Raw genomic sequence first — 25,834 nt, 5'->3', positions numbered from 1 at the left:
CCCCCAGACGAATAACCCAGCAGCTGACATACATGGAAGAAATAGATACATACTGACAAACCACATTTATAGCCAGATACGTTCATTATATATACCTAAAATATACATAGTACCTGAATATATAGACATCCACATATACACCCAAAGTTCAAATCCCGAGTGATGCTGGGAGTCAGGTAGGAACAAGATGGGGGACTGGATTTGGGGACTGGGGTGAACATCCAGCTCCTTCCTGCTTGGAGCTGGGCAGGGGACAGGTTCCGAGCCCCCCACCACACTGGGATTGAGCAGCACAAGGGGTGAAAGCCTCATCCCTTTGCTGCTGCCCGTGGGATTAGTGTCAAGTTCCTCCTGCCCAAGCAGGCAGGGGTGGCAGCTGCCTGTCCCTGCCTGCCCATGGCAGTGGAAGAGGTATGGCTTTGCTGAAGGGTGGCATGGGAGGACAAGGGCATGAGGAGAGCCCCGGAGGGATGGCGGTTCACAGTCATGCAAGAGACGTGCTGAAGAGCTGATGCAGGCAAGGACTTTGCAGGGAGGGAGCTGCTGTGCTGCCTGCATGCTGCTGCTTCGGCCCTGGCAGCGCTCGGCCTCACGTCTTGGTCCTGGCACAAAACCCACTGTGGGCTTCCAGAGCTGACGCATTCAATGCTTACTTTTCTTGCCCTTCCTGAAAGATACTGGCCATGCTCTGCTCCAAATGCCTCTGAAACATTGACAATATCCAATATTTATAAAGCCATCCTGTAAGTTAAATAACACCTTAGCCTGTTTCCTATTTTGAAACCCTATGACTGTTGCTTAGTGTCGTTTACATTCAGCCTCCTCGTCCAAAGCTTGCTAAAACCATGCAATGGTTTAACCGACTGCTTGTCCTCATCCTAGTTTCTCCATCATGTGGCTCTTGTGGAGAAGTTTTCCCCACCGAGCTGAAGAAAGCACAGCTCTGCTCCGGGAAGCCAGCGATGTCTTGTGTAAGAAGCACCTTAGAAAAGGCAGAGCCTGGATGCGGTCTGGGAAGCGCTGCCGGTGGGTTTTTTCTGTCTCAATAAGCCAGATGTATTTCCAAAGTCATTCAAGTGGCAGTTTTTATGTCGCAATTAAGCCTGCCCCTGCTCCGCCAGCCCTTCCCAAAGGTGCAGCCAAAAGCGGACCGCAGGGCGATGTGGAAAACCAATGGCGAGAGGAAAGATTGGCTTGGCCACAGCTCCGAGCGCAGGCTAACGGGCATGGAGGGAGGCAGGCAGGTCCTTGCTCACACGAGAATGCAGATGTATTCCAACATGTTTGATCTTTGAGGAGCCTCAGCCCAAAAAGCCAAGGGCGGGGATTGGTTTGTCAAGTGGTTTTTATGTGCATGTATGTTTGTGAGTGACACTTGAGCACCTGGAAACGCACCGCTGCGGGTATCACATCATGAAACGCTCTCGGAACCCCTCTCTGTGTTGTCGCTAGGAAGACGGCCCAAACTAAAACCTTTCTTCTCAGATGGTGAGGAGGGGTATGCAGCCCACCCCAACCCCTCCCTCGTGGCACACCATCGGTGCCATGAACGTCCAGCGGTTTGTCTCCGGGTCATACATTTCTACCGAGCTGAGGTTGGACTGTCCGTCGTACCCCCCCACCGCGTAGAGACGGCCACAGTTTGCCACGAGGGAGACGCGGCTCCTCCGGGTGTTCATGGGGACGATCAGGTACCACTGGTCCGCCATGGAGCTGTAGACTTCGGCGATGCTGAGGAAGCCCGAGCCGTCGTAGCCCCCGCAGACGAACATCTTGCTGCCCAGCGAGGCTGCTCCGTGGCGGCAGCGCTTGTTGAGCATGCTGGCGACCGGGTGCCAGGTGCCCGTGTGGTGGTTGTAGTACTCCACCTGCAGTCACAGAGAGCATACGGTGTGAGGGGACCCCGGCTCGGGACCCACTGCACAGTGTGAGCGCACAGCCTGTGCTGCATCACACAACTGGAAACTGATAGAGAACGTAAGTTTACTCCTTGGTGCCATATACTCAGATTCCATATTGTTATTAAGCTTTTCCAGCATCCTGGATCCCACCTGCCCCCCCTTGCCCTCAGCCCAGGAACTCACTAGCGAGTTCTGGGGGCACAGACAGTTCTCCCCACCTGATGCATCACAGAAACTACAGCCAATGCAGCTTTGAAGGTTCTCCCTCTACCTCTCTCCCCTTTCACCAGCTTCTGAGTGCTGTTTTAAACAGGGATCTGAGCCCCAGCACCAAAAGGATTGGACACCCTTCAATTAAAAGTTCAACTGCCATAGGACTGTGTCTCAATATCAGTGTATTCGGTTTCCTCGTGCACACACCGTGTTGCTGCCCAAGGCAGAACGAGCCAAAGCTCTGTCAGACCCTAAGAGGGGCATGTTGAAGCTGTGCTGAACTCCCTAATTGTCCCCTAACCTTAAGGGAGGCCCTCTCTCTGCCCCAGGCAGCAGATTTAAGCTATAACAGTTCAAATTTTCCAGTTTCTCATGTTGGATGACCACCACTCGCTATGCAGTTTAAGCCTATGTCCTGAACCCTGTGGCAAAGGGTAGGGCCTCTTTCCTTTTGACAGTGCAGTGAAATCTGCACTTTCAGAAAAGGCCAGCACCTCCTCTCTGTACGTTTGTGGAATGGTTATCTGGGACCTCAGGGGGGAAAGCACACCATTCTGCATCCCTTGCGTTTGTAGAGAGGCCGTTAGATGGATCCCTTCTGTAAGGGCTCCAGCACTGCCCCAAACTTATGTTCAGGAACGTGCTCAGACAAGATTTGTACTTCTTGGCTCTGGGGTACTTCAGGCTGCAGGCGAGAGCCTGCCCCAATGTGCTGAGCAAGGCAGACATAATTACTGCTGCTCCCAGCAAACCCCTTATTACAAATGTTCAAGGGCAGTGCATTAGTGACAGACCCAGCTGGATACAGCTCCTACATTCTCACTCCTCAGCACATGAACGAGTCTTTTCTGATCTGCAGCAGGTTCGGGTTTGGGTTTTTCGGTTTGGTTTTGTTGTTTTTTTTTTAAGAAACAGAACCACAGAGCAGGTGAAGAGGACAAGCTAACCTCATACCTCCAGCTCCCCTGCTGTGAGGCTTGTTTCAGAAATGAAGAATCACAGAATGCTTTGGGTTGGAAGGGACCTCAAAGCTCATCCAGTTCCAACCCCCTGCCATGTGCAGGGACACCTTCCACCAGACCAGGTTGCTCCAAGCCCCTGTGTCCAACCTGGCCTTGAACACTGCCAGGGATGGGGCAGCCACAGCTTCTCTGGGCACCCTGTGCCAGGGCCTCACCTCCCTCACAGGGAAGAACTTCTGCCTCAGATCCCATCTCAGTCTCCCCTCTGCCAGTTTAAATCCATTCCCCCTTGTCCTGTCCCTACCTGTCCTTGTCAAAAGCCCCTCTCCAGCTTTCTTGTTGCCTCCTTTAGGCACTGGAAGCTGCTCTGAGGTCCCCCTGGAGCCTTCTCTTCTCCAGGCTGAACAAGCCCAGCTCTCTCAGCCTATCTCCATAGCAGAGGTGCTCCAGCCCTATCAATAATAACCTGTTTCTGAAACCGAAGCCATCAAACAGGCAAGAAAACAGAGGTAGAAGCCTGACATCTGGGATGCTTCAAAGCTCTAAGGTACAGAGATGCAATGATAAAATTATTTAAAAAGTGAAGGAAGCAGGGAGACAATAAAATGCATTAGGTCAATCCTTTTGATGCTTTGGGGAATAAAAGCAGCACTTGCAGTCCAGTTCCCAGCAGGTTCCTGACTATCTCACTTCCTCCTGAGCAAGAAGGGCCTGGGAAATGGCAGAATTTAGTGCTGCAAACACCCACAGCACTTAAGGTGCACAGGGAAAGGGCACAGAGGTGTCCCAGCTCCAGCCTGACCTTCCGGCTACCTGCTGGAGATGAATCTCTGCCCAAGGCTCGCAGGAAGCCGCAGCACCCCGCAGACTTACACTGTTGAAGATCTGCAGGCCATCGTGCCCTCCCGACACGTAGATCCGGCCCTCAAAGACAGTGACTCCAGCGGCGCTGCGGTTGGAGCTCATGGGGGTCACTACTGTCCACCTTGCCAGGAGAGAGGAGAGATTAGCAAGACTCCTGCAGGCACGGCACATGGATCATTTAAGCTCCACTGGATTTTCTAGGGCTGGGTTCTAGCAACTCTCCATTCACCACCTATTTAAACCAAGGTTTTGTACGCTTGCATCCAGGTAAACTCTTGCAAGGAGGGGTGCTGCTCTGCTGTCAAGGCTTTTCCGCATTGTTCACTGTACTCCTTTTCTAGCCCGGACCCCCAGTAGTGCCACAGCACTACCTGAGCAGCAAACAGATGGATAAGCTGTAGGGCACAAAGAGCTCTTACTTGTTTGTTTCTGGAGAATAGGACTCCACGGAGTTGAGAGATGAGTTTCCATCGTATCCGCCACATACGTAGATCTGACCATCCAGCACCACTGTTCCCATAGCACTGCAATGAAGGGCGGACACTGTGAGATGGCCCCCCAGTCTATAACACACTAAATCGGCACAGCCTGCCTTGCCCACTGCCTGCCCTCACCTCCTTCACCCCACCAAACCTCCTCCACCTTCTTCCTTGCTTCACCCCCAAGCTGCTCAACTGCTCAATCCCACCTGAACTCCAAGCCTCACAGGTCATGAAAAACGCCTGTGGCATATGAACACCCCATATTCCCAACAAAAAGAACTAAACCAAAACACAGAGAGAAATTCTGATCCACATCCTGGGTCAGAATCCCAGCAATTACAGCTTCCCATGAAGAACCTCCCCACTGCTGCTGGTTGGAGGTGACATTAATGAGGGACATCGCTGCACAGCTTCAGATGTGCTCTCAAATGTGAAGCTCTTTAAATCAAGGTGCCCAACCCTGTCATTACACCTTGTAAATCACGTATTTGGCTTTTAGAGGCAAATGGGACACTTCAAACTAGAAGCCCACCTTGGAAATGTAGTCATCAAAACTTCCTGTAGAAGCTTGGCAACACAATCCTTAGTGATAAAACCACAGCACTACAGCTGGAGTCGAGCAGTTTGTACAATAACCAACATCTTCATCTGCACGAAGAGTGCCTGATGCTTGTTATACTTCACTGCAAGGCAGAACAACCCAATCGTGGAAGAGCAACTGCCTCTCACTGTGGGAAAAGGTCCTGGGAACCTCCTTCCTATGGAAAAACTGAGCTGTTCTGCTACAAATCAGAGCCTTGTGCCCAGGGTTTCATGTACTCAACCGCTTGCAGTGTGCTCTTCCCAAGCGATCAACATCTCGGACCACAAAACAAGAAGACAGACAAACCCTTATGGTAAAGAAGTGCTGCAAAGCTTGCAGAAAAGTGAACAACTTAACAGCTCTCAGTGACCAGGCGTGAGTGCTAAGAAAACCGCAGCAGAAACCCTGGGAGATGTTTAAACATGAAAGTGGTGGGGACGACAGGATGACCACACAACTTAAATAGGTGGGTTTTCAAAATGAGGCAGGATAAGCTCCCAAACCACACAGCAGTTGGGAACCATGCAGCTCTGTCCAGCAAGCACAAACACCTTCTGCTTAGCAGTAAAGTCTTCTCCCTGGATGAGGAAGAAGACTTCTCCCTCCTCTTCTTCCCAGCTGTAATTTTCTTATGATTTCTAGTAGGGAAGGAAAATGCCAGCACTGGCCAGAGACGGTAAACCAAGTTTATCTGACTCTGAGCAGCACAGGAGTTTTCTACATGGTGCTCGCCAGTGCTTCACCTACCATCTAGTATCACAATGTGAAGAAATGAGGCTCTGACCGCATCCTTTGGGACTTCAAACCCTTACACGCTTCACCAGCAGAATCTCATCACTCTTGATTTCACTCCCGGATGCCACCAAGCCCAAGATCTCTGTAGCTTACAGCCCACAGTGCTCAGCTGCTTTTTACTTACCGAGGGCTTAACAGCTTTCCTGGTAAATCAGTGCTGTGATACACTGAAATAATATTGTTGGGCTGCTGAAAGTTTTCCTCTCTTACCAGCAAGCAGTTCCCAGAATCAGCATGAGTGCCTCAAAGGTGGCCAAGCAAATCCTGTATGCTTCCATGCTGCTCCACTCCTCCGTTTTCCTTTTGCTCCTTCCCCACACCACCCAACACCTCCAGCCTTCCTACAACCTCATTTCAACCCCCCTCCCCAACCTTCAAAGGCTCCCTGCCCACCGAGCAAGCTGCACGTACCTTCGCTTGCTGTTCATGCTTTCCACTTTGGACCAGGAATCCATCTCCGGGTTGTAAACCTCCACAGTGCTCAGCCTCAGCTGACCGTCGTAGCCGCCGATGGCATAGAGGAGTCCATTCACCACTGCTACCCCAACTCGGCTCCGGGCTGTTGTCATTGGCTGGCACTTCTCCCAGCGGTTGGCAATGGGATCAAAGACTTCCACCACATTCAGCGAGTCACCTGCATAAAAATTTGCTACTCAAATTAAAAGGGGGAGATCTGCTAAAGCACTGTTCTAGCATGCTTGCCTGTGGCAGAGGTGAATGAAGGATAAGCGATTGCTGCTCTGACCCCAAAGACGTGGCTGACACCAGGAATTTGCTCTTCTCTGGGGAAATGCCTGGGAAACGTATGTCCTACTCTGAGCTATTACACACTGTATTTCAGCCTCCCTGCTCCCACATCAAAGTCAAGTCAGGGGCATATTCCAGCAACATCTCTATTCACCTCTGAAAAATTTACATAAAGTGCACTCTGCAATGCAAAATGATCGCAGAGTGGTTCAAAGCTCGCCCATGCTCTGTGCCGTAACACTTGACAAGATCTAGGCTGTGGAAGTGGGACCTATTATAACCTCAGAGTGGCAGCAGAGACCTGCAGTGGCACGAACATGCTCTGAGGTCTGGAGCACCTCTGCTATGGAGACAGGCTGAGACAGCTGGGCTTGTTCAGCCTGGAGAAGGCTCCAGGGAGACCTCAGAGCAGCTTTCAGTGCCTAAAGGAGTCAACAAGAAAGCTGGAGAGGAGTTTTTTTGACAAGGGCTGGAGGGACAGGACAAGGGGGAATGGCTCTAAACTGACAGAGGGGAGATTGAGATGGGATCTGAGGCAGAAGCTCTTCCCTGTGAGGGTGGTGAGGCCCTGGCACAGGGTGCCCAGAGAAGCTGTGGCTGCCCCATCCCTGATAGTGTTCAAGGTTGGATGGGGCTTGGAGCAACCTGGTCTAGTGGTTGCACTAGACCTGGTTGCACGTGTCAGGGGGTTGGAACTGGATAATCTTTAAGGTCCCTTTCAAGCCAAACAATTCTGTGATTCTATGACCATCCCACACCCCAATACTACCACTCAGACACTCCAAGTTCTTGTTACTATAGGCAAGGTCACCACCCTCAAAATACTGATTCTTTAAGAATACTGTCCTAAATAAACTTGACTTAAACAGAATTTTTAGCTGGAAGATGTTAAAATAGGGGCACAGCCACCCTGAGCTTTTCAGTGGAAGGGTCGAAGTGCTGCATGGGGGGACAAACTGCTCAAGGCTTCACAAGAGAAGTCTACGATCCTATTGTCCCACCCAGCAAACTAGCCTGCTCTCTCCACGGTGGGGAGCAGATATGCAAGGTACCTGCTGAGTTCAGTCCTCCGACAGCATATATCAGTCCTGCAATCGACGTACAGCACCGAGGACGGGTCTTGAATGCCGGGAGGTGTGGCCGGCGCTCTGGCATGAGGTGATAATCTTTTGCCTCATCAACCAGATCCCTGAAAATCAAAGCCAAATAATGAAAGAGCTCAGCTGACACGAAGAAATCTGTCTCAAGTCAGATGCAGACTTAAGCAACTGACTTTCCGCCACCATGGCCAGTGCTTCTAGAAGGCAACGTGGCCCTACTGCCAGGTTAAAACTGGGGAGGGTGCTTTGGATTTGTGCTGTTATCTGTCTGGCGAGGACCTGTGTCCACAGAAAGTGAGACTTCTAAATAACGTCCTGCACCTCTATCACACCAACAGCCACCACCCCTGTGGTGGTTTTCTAACCGCACATCCAAGCCTCACCTGCATTTGTGGCAGCAGCGAACCAGGTCATCTTGTTGCACGCGGTCAGTGAGAAACTGAGGTCGACAAAGGGGGAGGCGGATTTTGGACAGGAGCTCAGGTAAGAACGACTCTCTCTGGTCTCGGTCATACCGTATCCACGCTAATGCAGCTTCAAACACCTGCCGGAAAAAGAGGCATGGGAAGTTGGAGTTTTGGGATTTATTTTTGTTTCTGCATGTTCCTACTGCTGCCAGTTGTCTTATGGAAAAGAAATCACGTATTGACAATGATCTTCGCTTGATTGCAGGTGATGTGGTTTCGGTACAGAACAGTGATGCTCTATACAGTGCCAGAAGGATGTGAAGCTGTTGGAATGAGTACAGAGGAGGCTATGAAGATGCTCCGAGGGCTGAAGCACCTCCGCTACAGAGACAGGCTGAGAGAGTTGGGCACGTTCAGCCTGGAGAAGGCTCCAGGGGGACCTCAGAGCAGCTTCCAGTGCCTAAAGGGGCCAACAAGAAAGCTGGAGAGGGGCTTTTGACAAGGGCAGGTAGGGACAGGACAAGGGGGAATGGCTTTAAACTGACAGAGGGGAGACCTGAGGCAGAAGTTCTTCCCTGTGAGGGTGGTGAGGCCCTGGCACAGGCTGCCCAGAGAAGCTGTGGCTGCCCCATCCCTGGCAGTGTTCAAGGCCAGGTTGGACACAGGGGCTTGGAGCAACCTGGTCTAGTGAAAGGTGTCCCTGCCCGTGGCAGGGGTTGGAGCTGGATGGGCTTTAAGCTCCCTTCATCCCAAACCTTTCTGTGATTCTACAGTCACAGGATTCAACAGGACTCTCCTGTTGCATGACACTTGGGTGGCTTGGCCTTGGCATTGCTTTCTCTGCCTCCAACTTAGCCTGCAATAATACTGATCTATTGTCCCATGGGATGGGATGTTTAGTACAAATGTTTTCAGGGAGATGAGGAACCTGGGAAGAGAATTCTAGTAGAGGAGGTAAGGCAGAATGCAAAACCTTATTTATTTAGTGTCAAAAATCAGCAAACCAGGGAAGGAAAGAGAATGGCGCTGCTGGAGGTGCAAACCTCTTCCAAGCACCACTCACTGCCCTGTTTTGGATGACTCCAGACTACAAAGGAGCCTGCTGACTGCTTTAATTGGAGACACATACTCCTTGGCTCACAGGACTCTCACAGTTGAAGCCTGAGCTGGGTTGTCCTTCTACACTCCTGCTCTTACATTCAGGTGACCACATCCAACTCCTGTCACCATCTACTCAGGTAGAGCTCCTACTGAGCACAGTGCCCCCAGCAGATAATCTGCACTGCAGTAAAATACTGCCATTTCTGAAGAGGGGGGCTGGCATATGGGGCACAAGGAAGCATCACCAGGGCAGATTCTTTGGACTCCTACCTGCTCCACTAAGAATTCACTTGGGAAATACAGCAAGGGATCAGTCTGTGGTACGATAGAGCAATGTGGCTGGAATGTGAAGCAGGTTCCCTTCCCTCCCTATTTCAGACAGCCTGATTAACGAAGCGCTCTCTTACCCTACATGGAGATAGCTGTAGGTCTGCTTTTCATTTGTCACCTCCCTAGTAACCTCCTTGGAAAAAGCAGGATAGATTTCCTGGCTCGATGACAGGCTGTTTCTTCCTGCAAGCTCTCAGCCCACCACTGATGGATTCTCAAGGCTGCTGAAACACCCTAAAGCTGTTCAGCCCAGCTTCCTGTTTGGGTTTTTATTTTTTCTAGGAACAAACCAGTCTAGAGGAGGCTCCTGATGGCAAATCCAGTGCAATATTTGTTACGAAATGCTGCAGCACTCACAGCAAATTCATTACACCTCAAAAGCACTCCTTTGGACTTGAACATCAGCTCTAAGGGCTCCCTGCTGTTGCCTACACTCTTGGGCTCTATCCCCAGGACCAGCAACTTACTGACAGTAAGGGACACAGCTGAAGGTCCTCAGAACCCAACAGGTTCCACCTTTGTCACTGATGAAGAATTAAAACACCTTAAACCAATGTTTTGTAAATTTATGGTCCAAAACCAGGGAAACTTTACCAGGCAGTTCTCAGAGCAAGGTGACGCTGGCAGCACAGACAAGAGGTAGGGCTTAAGGGAGTGATCCTGGCTCTATCAAGCACCTGTTAGTGCCCCTGGTGTGCCAGGACATCTCAGCTTCATTCAGACCTGGAAAAGGGTCATGTCCCATTCCACTTCCAAGCAACCAGAAAGTCTCAAGTTAAAATCAGCCTCAGCTGAGACCCACACCAGGTACACACCTGCTCTTCAGACTTCACATTGAGCTCATCCCTAGAAACAAGCTCCAGGACATCTTCAAAAGGCAGTGCCAGGAACTCTTCAGACATGGATACCTCCACAAAGTGCTGATGAATGAAGCTGTTGGCAGCATCGTAGAGCACCGCACACATCATTGTCTCTGCAAACTGCCGCACTCCCAGACAATTCTTAGGGTGAAGCCTGGGAAAGCGGGGAGGAGGTTAAACATCAGTTTAAGGGAAAGACAAAAGGAATTACAAAGAGGTTCAGTGAAGCAATGCAAGCAGAGTGTACACGATGCAGTGAAAGCCACAGCTGTGTACTCTTCAGCAGTGGCAAGCTCCAGCTCACTGATGGAGAGGACCTCAAGGCTCATCCAGTTCCAACCTCCTGCCATGGGCAGGGACACCTTCCACTAGACCAGGTTGCTGCAAGCCCCATCCAACCTGGCCTTGAGCACTGCCAGGGATGGGGCAGCCACAGCTTCTCTGGGCAACCTGTGCCAGGGCCTCACCACCCTCACAGTAAGTTTTCTGTGAAAAAGAGTAATCTTATATCTTTTCTAAGCATGAAGCTGTAACAGATGATGCTCTGTAGTGAAGTCATTTCCTCTGGCTTTCAGCAACCTGGTCTAGTGGAAGCTGTCCCTGCCTGTGGCAAGGGGCTGGAACTAGATGAGTTTTAAGGTCCCTACTAACTCGAATCAGTCTAGCATTCTGTGACCTTCAGGGCTCACACAGGGGTTGGTTACAGCACTGTGGACTCGTCTGTGCATAAGTGCCTAAAAACATCCCATGTCTTAATTCCCTTCTAGAATGAGAGCTGAGTGTGCACATTCCAGCTCTTCAGGACGGTCAAGAGTCCACTAATTTTCTTGTTATTAACCAAAGTGACAGCTACACACGCAAATTCAGGACTTAACGTGGGACACCTGGTTTCTCCTGGTAGAGTTGGGAGAACTGCGGCGGCTAAATGTGAGAAAACAAAGTCCCTTGTTTAATCTACATATAGATAGAACTACCTAAAGCTAGTCAGGACTCTGATACTGTCATATCCAGGATCTCATATAAAATGTTTTTTCTGCAGGAAAAATGAGTACTCTGTAGTCTTATGTAACTTAATTTTAAACCAACTGCAGAAATTCAGGATGCACAGGGGGACAGAAAATTGAGACATCTTAAACACGGAGGAAAAACATGTTTTCTCCCTATCCTGTGGTTTTAGGATACCTCTATTTAGAAGTGAAGAAAAATAAGTGGCTGAGATGTTCCATTTAGTTGGTAGGTATGTTTAATATCACACTACGGAATATGCTGAACAGCTGCAGAGAAATCAGGCTGAGGAAACTAAACACGTAAGACTCCCTGGCACGATCTGAAAACGCGTGTGGTACGTTTCCAAAGAGTAGTCCAGCTTTTCGTCTTCCAGTTCCTGCTGCTGGAACAGTCTGGCAGCCAAACACCAGCAAGGGAACTGAAAAAAACCTGGGACCAATTTAAGGTTCTGCCACAGCTTCCTGTCCAGCTCCTTGGCTGGGTCCCTTTGTTCCTCCCCTCTTACACATGCAACTGCCGAGAGGGTAATTACTGCGAGGGTGGGTTCATTAGCAGTAGAGGCAGTCACGCAGCACTGTGATGGGTAACCAGCTAGTTAACTCTTACAGGGAAATACTCACTTGCTTTTGCTTTAGGTATTATTTCCTGTGGCTGGCCAAGGCCCTATATTGTGTCCCAGCTGCAGCATCTCATAAGCCAGGTAAGTTATAGGGAATGAGAATGATGAGTCTTGGGAGATGCAGAGCTCCTTATCACACTGGCAGGAGACATCCTGCTTCTTCCCAAGCCAGACACAGATGACTAAAACCTTGCTGCTGTTGGGGAGCAGCAAACACAGCCAAAGGACAACCCCTTACCTCTCTCTGAGGAAAGTGCAACAAGCATCTTTGATGTTTTGCAGCTGAAGGAAACTCGCCCCCATCAGCAGAGACTGCACGTTCTGCTGATCTATGGCCAGGTGACCGTTGTAGGCAAAATTGATAAGAGCCTCAAGTGCACTAAAAAAGGGGGAGAAAGGGCAGAAAATGCATTGAATTCAAGTCAGCACAGGACCCTACTAACAGAAAAACCTTTTCTAGCACCATTCACACAAGGCTTTCAAGCCTTGCACACACAACACTGAGGCCCACAGAGCACTCCTGATGCTTCTGGAGATCCTGACTCGTGTGCATTGGGACATTACCTTGGATCCATCCCCTGCATGACAATCTCATCCTGCTTGCACTCCATCATGTCATTGGTGAACATGGCGTGGAAGTACGGGATGGAAGCCGCTAGCACGATCCGGTGAGCACTGAATTTATGGTCCCCTACCTAAAAAGACGGAAAAGGGGAAGGAGGGAAGATCAGCACCATTGACTCCCAACCACATGGTCCAGATAACTTAGTGTAGCAGAGCTCTGCCAGCCCGGCGGTAACTAAGGGCTGAAAACTGAGCAATTTCCATTTGCAAACAGGACTGCAGACTGTCTTTTCAATTCCAACTTTTAAAACCACTTTTCCAACCGTATAGGCAGCCACAAGTGGTCAGCTAGGCAAAGACAGAGTGGGTCATCTTCAGATTGCTAACAAAGCACGGCCAGGTCCCCAGAACCACATGTTTACACAAATCAACTCAGTATTCAACTGCACACACGGATTTCAAACCCAGATCTGTGCCAAGCAGTGGGGGAAGCAGGAAATCCCAAGCACAGCACAGGCTGGAAGAGACTGGATTGAGAGCAGCCCTGAGGAGAAGAACTTGGGGGTGTTGGTCCATGAGACACTCCCCATGACCCAGCAGTGTGCACTTCCAGCCCAGAAACCAGCCGTGTCCTGGGCTGCATCACCACCGGCGTGACCAGCAGGTCGAGGGAGGGGATTCTCCACCTCTGCTCTGCTCTGGTGAGACCCCACCTGCAGTCCCAGCACATGAAGGACATGGAGCTGTGGAGCTCCATGAGTTGGAGCAAGTCCAGAGGATGCCACAAAGATGCTCTGAGGGCTGGAGCACCTCTGCTACGGAGACAGGCTGAGAGAGCTGGGCTTGTTCAGCAGGGAGTTTGATCTAAACGATCTTTAAAGTCCCTTTCAAACCAAACCATTCTATGCTTCTACAAAATACTCCCCGAGCCCTGCTTCAGGTAACACCTTCTCCTACCAGCTGGCAATCACAGATCCCACATCATCCATCTGATCCCACATCACCCATCTGATCCCAGGACAAGCTGAGCACAGCCGCGCAGGCTCAGCGCAAATCCCACATTGTGATTACTCTGCAGAACTAAAAGCTGGGTGATGCAGCTGCCCATTTCCTCTTCCTTAGCTCTTCCTCTGAGCCGATAACTGACTTACAGGTTAAATCCCATGCACTTTTCTTCTTGTACCCCCAGCTTATGCTCACAGCCAGTCACCTTCACTATAACCTAGAAGCTCATACGGGCTCATCTTTCAATCTCCACAGGTTCACTTTCACCGGCTCTGCTATACCTGCATTCGTTTAAATCCTTCCTAACCCATACAGAGTGAGGCTTGGAAGGGCCTTCTTGCACCTCCAATTCCACTTCTCACTCCTCCCACCTCCTACATAAAGGCAGGTGGAGAACATGGGGGCTGTTCAGCCTGGAGAAGAGAAGGCTGCGTGGAGACCTCATAGCAGCCTTCCAGTATCTGAAGGGAGCCTACAGGGATGCTGGAGAGGGACTCTTTGTCAGGGACTGTAGTGATAGGACAAGGGGTTCAAACCAAAACAGGGAAGTTCAGGTTAGATATAAGGAAGAAGTTCTTTCCTGTGAGGGTGGTGAGGCACTGGAATGGGTTGCCCAAACAAATGGTAAAGGCTCCATCCCCAGGGGTGTTCAAGGTCAGGTTGGAAACAGCCTTGCACAACATGGTCTAATGTGAGATGTCCCTGCCCATGGCAGGGGGGTTGGAACTAGATGATCTTAAGGTCCTTTCCAAACCTGACTATTCTATGATTCCTGCAGATGCTATATGATACTTTCTCCTCTTCTGAACTTACTTCTCTCTGATGGTTCTGAGCTTTTTCCTCCCCTAATTTCCAGGCTAACCTGATTCATACCAGTCTCTACCCATCCCAGCTTGTGCAGAACTGCCCTTTTTCCCCCACTTCAGCAAGATTTTATCATTTCAGCTTTGTTTTGCTGGGACAAGCTGGAAGAGAAAGTCCTTTACTCATCAGGTCATCCAAGAAGCCCTTCTCTTCTCCTCCTTACTTCTCTACAAAGAGCTTCATCACCCTTACATGTCTAGGCAGCTTATTAACAAAAATGTTGCTTGCATTCAGGTTTTCACTGTTCCCAACAGTGCCTTGCCTCTCCCTCTAGGCCCAGAGCTCTCACACCCTCTAAATACAACTTGCTAGGAGTTCAGAAAGCAGAATTCCTGACACATGAAAAGAAAAAAAGAGAGGAATTGGGCACTACACAAGATGCGTAAGCAAGCAGGATATTTTTTTTCTTAAACAAAAGCATATTCAAGTACCACAAATGCTGTTAGAAGATATTTCTTTAAAACCAGCCTGACCACCCAGCTGCTCACTGTGCGTGCCTGCCTGCACGATGGCCAGGACTTGCAAACATTTGGAATGTGGTCAGCCTGTGGCACTGCATGCCTGGGGTGCAGGGGCAAGTCTGTTCTGCCAGAGCTTCCCAGTTTTAAATAGTGCTCCAAACATCCAGTCAAACTGCTTCCAAGACCTGCTCCAGCCTGGTAGTGGCAGGTCCACTTTTGGAGAGCCTTGTGTCAGTCCTGATGAACTCAGGTGTGCTTGAATCCATGTTGTCCGCTGTGCGTGGATTACCCTGCACTAATCCCACTGTCCTGGATTTTGCAGTTCTCAATGCCCAGGGCAAAAGCAGCAAGTGAAATGGCACGGGTTGTTGCAGCTCATGGGAAAGAATCCTCACATATACACTTGTACGGTGACTTGGGACACTGGCACAGGGTGCCCAGAGAAGCTGTGGCTGCCCCATCCCTGGCAGTGTTCAAGGCCAGGTTGGATGGGGCTTGGAGCAACCTGGTCTAATGGAAGGTGTCTCTGCCCATGGCAGGGGGTTGGAACTGAATGGGTTTTAAGGTCCCTTCCAACCCAAACCAGTCTGTGATTATCAGCTCAGGAAAGCAAGCTCAGGATGGGTAAAAAGCAGCATCAACGCCTTCTAATAACCCAAAACTACATGTAAAACATCCCATCAGCTCAATGACTCAAGTGCTGTGCCACAAATACCAGCAAATATGCTGCTGCTCTGTTCTCTTCTCTGCTAACTCAGTCATTAATTTCTCTCATGCTTTACCTCCAGCCCCTGCCCTCCTGAGCCCAGCAGAAACCAGACTATGATAGGGACAGAGGCAGGAATAAGAGTGCTTGCTTGGCAGATGAAGGCTAAGATGATATTCCATGAGAGAGAATGAAGAAGCAGAAAAGAATAAGGTAATGAAAGCACGAGGATAGATATTTATAGCAGTGAGCTGGGAAGTACAAGCATGTGAATTAAGACAGCAGCTCTACCACTGCTACAGCAGCAAGAGTTTTACCCTGGTACAGGCACAGCCCATGCTCCCTCAACATACAAAATCATCGGTAGATTCCTTGTGTGCATGCAGCAGGACAGGGAAGCTCCAGCACAGAGTCAGGACTGCTAATACTTGCAAAGGAGCCCACGGTCAAAGAGGGGATGGGGCTCAAGGCCATAAGCCCCAGCCCTGTTTAAGTAATGAATGTTTGCAGAGCAGGGCTCCCCACCCTGGCTTTACGCAGCGTCTTGTAAGTGAGTGCAAACTCTGGCCTGGCCTCTCTGCCACGAGGTTCAAAAACACTTCTAAATACACCGAGTTTAATGAGAAAAGCCCACAAGAGGAAGGAAGCGATTCAAGAACCCGTGCACCCCTGAAAGCTGACAAAACCTCCTTGTGTTCACAGTGGTGGGGTTTTCATTTCCTTACTGCACGCAGCTAACTGCCAAGTCAAGCACACGTGCACATGAACAACTTCGCTTCTGTTTGTCTCTCCATGTGAGTGCCTGACTAAGGTGCTGCTCATTGAGAGAAGCTCAAGAGGCACAGGATGCAGATAGGTAAATAAGGAGACCTGGGTGCTGAAGCTCTTTGTTTGGGACCTCTTGCTGGGGAAAAGTTTGTGTGTGACCAGCCACAACCTGGTTGACCACAATGAGTAACTCGCTGCTCAGCCTGTCCAAGCTCCAGCCCTGGGGCTCAGAAAGGCCAGACCTGCTCGACAAGCTCCGGCACTTCTTGGCCTGTTCTTACCAGTGGATGAAGCCACTCCACCAGCCTCATCCACTCCAGCAGCCATGCTCACAGCAGCTTTCCTGGCCCAGCTTCTCAATGGAAGGTAAACACCAGCAAAGCTAAAGACATGGGTATCATGGGTCTCTCTTAGTTGTCTCATTATGCAGTGTGTGCTTGCAGCCCAGAAAACCAACTGTGTCCTGGGCTGCATCACAAGGAGCATGGCTCCTCAAAAACAGATCTGTGTGTCAGATAGCCATCTATACCATGTGCTGGGATTTCCCCAGTCTGCTGTGCCCTGGGATTTCCCACTCCCTGAACATCTCACCAGCACTGCTCCTGCTTCCCTTTCCACCAAACTCAAGGTCAATCAGTGCTTCCCATGGTGGGATATATTAAGCACAGAATCACAAAACGGCTTGGGTTGGAAGGGACTTTAAAGATCATCCAGTTCCACCAAATGGCCCCATTATCCTTGTTAATACACCTTGTTATTGCAAAACCAATAATTTATAGTCATTCAGCGAGATTCCCGACACGTTAATGAGAGCTGTATCATCACAGGGATGAAATACTTTCTGTCTGGGCAGCAGCACCACCCTTCCAGCTCCAAGCTGCTCAGCAGCTCAACAGGACAGGATTGTTTCCCCAGTGGGGTTCTCACCCTTCATCAAGGAAAAGGTTTCACCCTGGGGAACACCCCATTTAACAGATTAACTGCACTGGGGATGACCCTGCACAGGCAAGGCAGGGTCTGAACCAGCTCTGGTTACCTATAAGGCTCAACGTCCTGCCCCAGCTTGGTCCCCGTCAACATGTGCAATGCAGCTGGACAACACAGATGAAGCCTCATTGTTCACAACTGCTTTGCTTGTGCTGGTGCTCGCCTGACCCTGCTGTTCAGGGAAATAAAACTGAAATAAGCTGTGCAAAAAGGGGAATCATTTTCTGCCATCAGAGCAGGAGAAAGGGGGGGGGGACGGGACTGGGACTGGCCCCTGTCAGCAGCAAGATCCACAGAGTTGCATCAGAAAAGAGCTGATCCACACTGCGACTGCCACCAACTGAATGGAAAGTATTTCCTGGTACTGGACAAGATAAAACCTGCGTTTCCTTTTGCTTTTTTAAACTTGCTTGTGTAATGATACAGGGGCCTCAGGGACATTTATAAATTGAGATTTCTGGTCTAGAAGCTATTATTATGTTCATACCAGTAGCACTTAATAGCAAGTCCCAAAGGAACAACTACATTTCTTGCTGCAGGTGGAAGGACAATACCTGTTTTTCCTGCAGAATATGAAAAATACTTCTGAGGATAAGCACACAGCCCTTGTGACCTAAATTCATCATTGTGTCTTCTGTTTCACGAAGCACTCCCTATCTCCAGCACTCTGTGTCATCATGGGATGCGTGTGTAAAACAGAACCTTGGTTGCAGATTTCAGCTTTCAGCTGAAGGCGGAAGCTCTTGTTTGCAGGAATAGATTGTTTCAAAGCAGTAACTGCTATGTTACCGTACCAGTTGCTCCTGTCGAGTTAAACAAAGATCAGTGTATTTCATAAAACCCTAGACTGGCTTAGGTTGGGGGGGGCTTAAAGCTCATCCAGTTCCAACCCCCTGCCACGGGCAGGGACACCTTCCACTAGACCAGGTTGCTCCAAGCCCCTGTGTCCAACCTGGCCTTGAGCACTGCCAGGGATGGGGCAGCCACAGCTTCTCTGGGCACCCTGTGCCAGGGCCTCACCACCCTCACAGGGAAGAACTTCTGCCTCAGATCCCATCGCAGTCTCCCCTCTGTCAGTTTAAATCCATTCCCCCTTGCCCTGTTGCAACCTGCCCTTGTCAAAAGCCCCTCTCCAGCTTTCTTGTTGGCCCCTTTAGGCTGCTCTAAGATGTCCCTGGAGCCTTCTCTTCTCCAGGCTGAACAAGTCCAGCTCTCTCAGCCTGTCTCCACAGCAGAGATGCTCCAGCCTTCTTTCACTGGAAAGATTTGGTTTTTGCTTTTTGAGCCTGGAGTTCAGGACTGTCTCCAGGCGCAAATGAAATCACCACAAACTTAACAATATCCACATCACTAAGCCAGAATTAGCTATTTATATAAGCACTAATAAAAGAAATACCCCAGGAACTTCACATCAACAAGCTCACTGGAAAGAGGCTTAAAGGCAAGTCCTTTGGGCAGGACTGTCATCCCTTTCATAGCCTGAGCAAAACACTGCCTTTCAGAAGATTTCCACCTTTATGCAAGGATGACAGGTTGGACAGGGCTTGGAGCAACCTGGTCTAGTGGAAGGTGTCCCTGCCTGGGGCAGGGGGATTGGAACTGAATGATTTTAAGGGTCCCTTCCAACTCAAACAATTCTAGGGTTCTAAGATAGAATCACAGAATCAACTAGATTGGAAAAAACCTTTAAGATCATCAAGTCCACCTGTTATGATTTTATGATGTGCTATTTTGCATCATAAAATGAAAGGCATCTACAATATGTAATTTTAGGTGCCTCTCCAGGCAAAAGATACTGTTTACCAGAAACAAGAACAAAACCACTGCTAGCAAAGCACCCTTGTTGACCACAAATACCACAGAATTCCCTTTCAACATGTTCCCTAACCAGTAACAAGAGGCACACTCTCCCTTACACTCCCACATCCACAAAATGCTAACAACTTCCAGGGTACAATGAATCTTTCTCCAGAGAAAAATGGTGTAGGTGGAATAAAGGCATCTATTGTCTTCATGGCATCATTACCCTGCATAGCTAAGAAATCTCTTGAGTTTTCTGCTGCAAAGATCTTCTCAAAACACCCCCATCATTCCTGACGTGACACTGGCATTCAGTCAAAGAGAGGACACAGCAGAAATTAAGGTAGCGCCCAAGTCATTGTAGCAAAGTGTTGTTAGGAAGAAGATAATGGAACAGTAAAATTCAAGAGATCTTGTATCAAAATTCAGGCACTGAAATAAATACCCTTCCACTGCACCCACCCCAAGAGCAGCTGGACGAAACGTGAAAGAGTTTAGATCGAACTCGGCTCATGCAAAACCAAGAGATTGATGCCATTAAGCCAGACATCCTCTGGTCTAGACTCTATTTCCCACAGGGACTGGGGAAAGGAAGCATCCTGAGGGGATCACCTCCGGCCCTGCCTGTCTTCCTGCTCCTGAGGGACTAGCAAAACCGAAGCTGAGGTTAACTCAACAGTGGAGGGCCCCTGCAGCCATAGGCTCCCTGCCACGTTCCCCCAACCTCTTCACAACAGTGACCCCAAACCTTTCCTATATTCTAACAACCCCTATGGCAACACGAAGAACACCCAGCCTCTGCTCTTAACTCATCCCACAGCCTCCAGCTCCTAACTGGGCAATAAGTACCTGCCAGACACCAGGTTAAACACCCTGCAACAGCAGGACAACTCCTGTTTTAAGGAAAGCAAACAAAACCCGTGCAAGTGGGTTTAGAAATCAGACACTAAAGCCTTTCTTCCATGCTCAGAGAAACAGAGGAAAAAGCTTCATGCAGTAATGTGCGGTTTGTGTTAACGCATCAGGTTTAACATCTTTGCAAAGCACTAAAAATACTCAACTTTTACATAAGGGGAGAAGCACTGATGCTAGGTGATACCTCAGGTGAGAAAACAAGCCCAGTCATAATCCAAAGTAGTTTGTTACTGCTGTACAACTTAAATTTAGTGTGAGATTTAAATAAGTGCGCATAACAGATTATTTGGATTTTTAAATCTACTGGCTCCTCAAATAAGCAAAATGCTCTCTTTCCTCCTCAGAGATATTCTCTCCTACCAAGCTCATTTTCCTCAAGAATCTCTTACAAACAGGCTCAAACGTCTGCAGAGCAGCCAGACACAGGGTTTTTAAGGACCCTGCTGAAATTACTCACGCAGCCTAAGCTGCCTGGAATTCCACTTATCTACCACTGCGGGACAAAGGGAGGCTCCTCCACCTCTGCGTCTGCTTGGCAGCGGCAGTTCTCTTGGGTGCATTTGCTGGAGTTTGGAGAGTTTCAAATGAACAGCCTGCTCTGGGAAAAACTGTGATTAGAAGGGGAGAAAAGCCAACAGCACTATGGCCTGTCAGTCTGATTTGGATTGTATGTGAAATAAATACTATAACCTCTCTGTAGCCTGGGAATATTTTAACTTGCCAGGGTTGTATTATTTTTGAAGACACTTTTCTAATGACTCTTGGAGTTAGTAATGGAAATACGGCATTCAAGCGATCCAAACCAAAATGAAGAGCAGCAACAAGAGGAGCTCATGTTAATTTCACTCTTTGAGGAGTCAGAAAGGCACAAACCTTCTCTTGCTGGACACAGGTTTAGCCAAGACTGAAGGTGCCAGCCTGGCACCCAGTTCTCTGGCTCTGACAGGAGCATGCAGGAGCTATAAAGACATTTGCTCTCCCTAAATTTGTCAATGAAGAAACAGGATAAGTATTGCTTCCCTGGCTTATGGAGTGGTGCAGTCCACAGGCTTCCAGCAAGCTGCTGGTATGTCCCTAGAGAGCACTTGTACCTTGGCCTAAAGCAGCCACGCAAGCTCCAGAAAACAAAGCTGCCCAAGCAGCTTTCATCTTCAGAGGATATTTGTCTTCCAAATACAATGCTCAGGAAGACAAATGCCAAGTGGCTGCTTTTCCGCAATTAAAAAGCAGACGAGGATCTCCAGGGAATAACACCCCCAATACCTGTGCTCATCATGGAACTGAAACTCTTTGCCCTTTTGCAGCATTTATTTGTGAGCTCTAAACCACTTTGAGAACACACACACAGAAAAAATGACTGCAAATCCACTGTAAAATAAGCAGGAAAGGTTCTGCTGCGCTACTGTGTATAGGAAAGCAAAGCAAGGAGGGTCCAAACTTTTAATGCAGAGCTTTTCCCTTCCAGTGAGCTTAACAATAAGCTAATTAATTTCTGTCAATACAGTAAAATCCACAGCAGTGGGGATAGCAGAAATCAGTAAAGGCTCCTAGGTTTCGGCAGAAAGCAATGCTAAGGGTGGAATGCTCTTGGGAAGAAAGAGCTCTGGGGAAGAGCAGAGCGGTGACAGGAGAGGAGCATGAGAGCCAGAAAACAACCCAAAAGTCTCCTCATATGAAGACAGCCTGAGAGAAAATGCTTTATATCCAGCTTCTGGGGTAAACCCAGTGGATACAGGAATCAAACCTCATTAAGTTCACCTGTCAATAACTGCAATAACATCTGGCCCATAGTAGGTGACACCCAGAGATCTCACTAGAGCAGATTAAATTCGAACCCATTGCTAGCATGGATACAGACTTTGCCCCTCACGGCCTATTTCAAGCCCGAGAGATGCGGATAACTGAAACTTCAGTCCATCACTGGAAACCCCAGTTTGGCCCCAGCTGTAGGGTATGGAAAGCTGCATGGAGAATGGCTGCTTCTGTGCTGGTTTTGTGGGATGTCCTGATTTAATAGAATTATGGAATGGTTTGGGTTGGAAAGGGCCTTAAAGCTCATCCAGTTCCAATCCCTTGCCATGGATGCTGGGACACCTTCCATGAGACCAGGCTGCTCCAAGCCCCTGTGTCCAACCTGGCCTTGAACACTGCCAGGGATGGGGCAGCCACAGCTTCTCTGGGCAACCTGTGCCAGGGCCTCACCACCCTCACAGGGAAGAACTTCTGCCTCAGATCCCATCTCAACCTCCCTTCTGTCAGTTTAAAGCCATTCCCCCTTGTCCTATCCCTCCCTACATGTCCTTCTTTTACCAGACAAGACCTCACCAACACACAATCTAGCGATCCTTAAAGAAGAAAGCAGTAGCAGAAATTTGGCTTTAGTAAGCAAAAATCCTACTCTCACCAAGGAAAAATGAACTAACCACAGAATAAGGTGTGCCTCCTTGCTTCCCTCCTGCCTCCAGTTTATCCACATGTGTTTCTATCAAACCATCCTCAAATTAGCATTTAACTAAACATTTCAGAGGGCCAATGAAAGGACAGATGCCTGCGATGGAATGTCTTCAAAAGCTCTGACCCATAGATATTTAAGAGACAGGAACAGAAAAGGACTTTTAAAATCTCTAGGCTCAAACATCCATGCACGAAGAAGCTTTGGCTCTCGATGGACACATCCTAAGCCGCTGGAAAGATGGCACATCTTGCTTACTGCCCTGTGAGATATTCATTTTCACACGGGCAGTCATGAGAAGCAGCAACGGATTTCCCTAAGCTGAGTTCGGATAATCGGACCTCCAAGGGAGCCAGTCAAGTCAGCACTTCTTGCTTTTAATCGCATCTAAACCCAGCTGCCGTAGGCTGCTGAGGCAGCACCGTCTCCTGCAGAGCAGCATGAACTGCAGGAAGATGGTTTCTGAGGAAGGGGAACAAATTCCACCCCTCATATTTACTGAATGAATTCTTGCCTGGCCTCATGAGGGAACTAATTGAGACAAACAAGAGTAACAACACTTCATAGCAATTTGTGGCCTGTTTATACATTTCTGTGGGCCGGGAGAATCATTTACAGCCACTGACCCCACGGTGATATTGGTACGGAGGCTGCTAAAAACCTGAACTGTGCTGCAACAAAGCTGCTTGCTCCCATTTCAGCCGCTGATTACATCAGAGGGAATCCAGCTTCTGGCCCAAAGTGGTGCTTAGTAGCTTTTTTCCTGATGTGACCTGAAGTCACACCAGAAGGCATTCTGCTGTAACTAGCAATCCTAGCACTTTTAGGCACACTAAGCCTTAAAAGTAATAGGATTAGAAAAAGAAAAGAGGGCAACAAACTCACTTCAGTGGTGCGAGACGCACCAGGACCCACCACGGTTTCCTTCAGGTGTGGTCTTTAAATGCTTCTCGGTGCTTTTCCTACCTTCATTTTGGGCAAGAAGCATTGGAAAGACATCCCTGTGCTCATGTAGCAGGGGCCTTCTGCATCGTGCTGGGTTTACAGCTTCACCAACACAAGTCAGGGATGAGCACGCTTTGCGTCAGCTGCATTCGAGGTGGTTCACCAGTTCAAAGCCACCTCCAAAGTCCAGCTAAGAAAAATTACTTCTTAACCAGTCAGCAGCTAGAGGAGACACCATGTACTGAACAAGAAGGGAAGGCTTGGCTCAGATTCATCAGGCTGCACTAATTCTATTGCCATGGGATGGAGAAATCTGATGTCAAGAGGCAGTAAGTGGCGAAGAAGTGAGATACTTTGATAGGGTGACTCAATACACACAAGGAACCAAACAGTCAATCCTGAGGCTGCATGTGTACAAAGGAAAGCAGGACTGTTGGAACCAACAGGGAAACATGCTGTCAGCCCTCTGCCAAACATACCAGTCATTGCCAGGGTCTCTCTTCAGTATAATAAAGAATTAAGCAAGTGGTGGAGAAAGTTAAGACTCATTTAAAGAACAACAGAGACATCATTCTTAATACATTTTAAGCCTTTGTAGGGATGAAATGCTCTGTGCCCTCCCCAGATAGCAACAGGCTCTGGAACAGAATGTAATAAAAAGACAAAAAGAAAGCAGGGCCAACAGAGCACCCTCACCCATGAAGTGGCCCAGCGCCATCAGCATATTCGGTCTGACCACTGCACTGGATAGGTCCTGCTGCTCTCAGAACTTCAAAACTTTTCCCACTCTGCCCCAGGAGATACACAAAGGGAGATGAGTAGGATTTAAAAAGCACTTGGCTATGGAAAATCTACAGAAATGGAAACCTTTTCAGAAGCGTTTTGTGAACAATGGTCAGGGAGATTGAGATGGGATCTGAGGCAGAAGTTCTTCCCTGTGAGAGTGGGGAGGCCCTGGCACAGGGTGCCCAGAGAAGCTGCGGCTGCCCCATCCCTGGCAGTGTTCAAGGCCAGGCTGGATGGGGCTTGGAGCAGCCTGGTCTAGTGGAAGGTGTCCCTGCCCGTGGCAGGGGGTTGGAACTGGATGAGCTTTAAGGTCCCTTCCAATCCAAACCATTCCATGATTCTGTGAAATACCACATCTTAAATGGTATGACCCCTGCCAAGGAGGACCAGCATACAGGCATGCTTTTCACAATAAGCATTTCAGCCAGGGGGCTATTGCTGATCTATGGAGATGAAGCATCCTCACATAGCCCAGGGATTCACCCAAATCCCGCATCCCCCACGACAGGCACAACCCTTGCCAGCTCCTTCTTCAGCAGCAGGACGTAGGTGAGATGTTTCAGCATGAGTAGGCTGGGAAACACCTTCACATTTAATTAAACTTCAGAGTTAATTCTGGAATGACTCAACCAATCCACGGAGCTACAGGCACACCCACCGCACAACAAACTCCTCCTGGACTGAGGACTCCAGCATCTCTGGCCCGGCACCGGCCACTCTCAGAGCCCTTTCAGCCCCCCCAGCAGAGCCAGAAACACAACCCTGAGGATTTACCTGTTATATATAATTTCTCTGATGCAGCAAAGTGGGTGCTCTATAAAGATAAAGGTTTCCCGAGGAAAACGACTCTTCTCCCAAGGTTTGGAGGAGAGGCTTGTCCACGAACCTGCACCAACCCATCCTCGGACCTCCCTCAGCACCAGCCCCAGCATCAAAACGTGGCAGAGGTGCTGGGGTGCCCTGTTTCCTCCCCAGAAAACCCCTTCATTGAATCACTCTGCCCGGCTGCTGGAAAACCCCACGATGGTCCCAAGGGAGACAGAAGCTCCATCTCCCACCCTGCACCCAGGGTGAGGAGCAGCGCCGGGGACCGGCTGTCACCAGCACACCCCTGCGCCCACCCTGGGCTGGAGCTGCTCAGCACACCCCTCACCGAGGGGCCCTCAAAGAGCTCCCCCCTGGGGCTGGGGAGACCAGACACCCCCTGATACCCCCCAAGAGCGGCTGGGGGGCCCTCAGCTCCCCCCTTTCCTCCCCCATCAAAGCACCCGAAAGGACCCCAGCTCCCTCCTTCTCCTCAGCAAAGGGTCCCTCCAAGCACCCCTCGGGGACCTGGGACCCCCCAGCGCCCCCGGGCTGGGCCGCACCTTGAGGGTCACGTCGCAGAGCTTGCCCTGCCGCCGGATCTCGCCCATCACGCCATAACCGCGGCTGGGCAGATCGCCCACCGAGAAGTGCACCAGGTCCTCGGGGTCCAGCTCCGGCTCAGCCCCCGCCGCCGCTGCCGCCGTCTCCAGCATCTTCCCAACCACTGCCACCACTCCCCGCCTCGCTTCGCCTCCCCCGCGCCTTGTCCACGCCCGGCCGCCGTAGCGCCGCCACCAGCCCG

General features: G+C 49.7%; 1 protein-coding gene across 2 annotated transcripts; it reads right to left on the bottom strand.

The window, feature by feature from the left end:
* Nucleotides 1–50: 50 nt before the first annotated feature.
* Nucleotides 51–25,782, bottom strand: KLHL18 (kelch like family member 18). Of its 2 annotated transcripts, none has more exons than XM_065667001.1 (10): nucleotides 25,593–25,782; nucleotides 12,537–12,667; nucleotides 12,211–12,351; nucleotides 10,301–10,499; nucleotides 8,031–8,191; nucleotides 7,600–7,736; nucleotides 6,212–6,449; nucleotides 4,360–4,464; nucleotides 3,950–4,061; nucleotides 51–1,868 (listed from the first exon to the last, which is right to left on the bottom strand). In XM_065667001.1, exons 1-10 carry the CDS (start codon nucleotides 25,743–25,745, stop codon nucleotides 1,482–1,484), a joined length of 1,764 nt encoding a protein of 587 aa, XP_065523073.1. In that variant the 5' UTR covers nucleotides 25,746–25,782; the 3' UTR covers nucleotides 51–1,481. The 2 variants fall into 2 exon arrangements, with proteins under 2 accessions (XP_065523073.1, XP_065523074.1); XM_065667002.1 differs by having other exon boundaries at nucleotides 6,212–6,434.
* Between the last annotated feature and the right edge of the window lie 52 nt (nucleotides 25,783–25,834).

Source organism: Lathamus discolor, chromosome 2 (assembly GCF_037157495.1).
Source record: "Lathamus discolor isolate bLatDis1 chromosome 2, bLatDis1.hap1, whole genome shotgun sequence".
NCBI classification, from domain to species: domain Eukaryota; kingdom Metazoa; phylum Chordata; class Aves; order Psittaciformes; family Psittacidae; genus Lathamus; species Lathamus discolor.
Note: the sequence above shows the minus strand (reverse complement) of the source record. Positions and strands in the feature narration are given on the sequence as shown.

Excerpts from the sequence above, each read along its gene's own strand:
- KLHL18 (XM_065667001.1), bottom strand. The coding sequence starts at position 25,745 with ATGCTGGAGACGGCGGCAGCGGCGGCGGGGGCTGAGCCGGAGCTGGAC. Across the intron at positions 12,668-25,592 it reads TCTGCGACGTGACCCTCAAG|GTAGGGGACCATAAATTCAG; the intron begins GTGCGGCCCAGC and ends CCGTCTTTTTAG. Across the intron at positions 12,352-12,536 it reads ATGCAGGGGATGGATCCAAG|TGCACTTGAGGCTCTTATCA; the intron begins GTAATGTCCCAA and ends CCCCTTTTTTAG.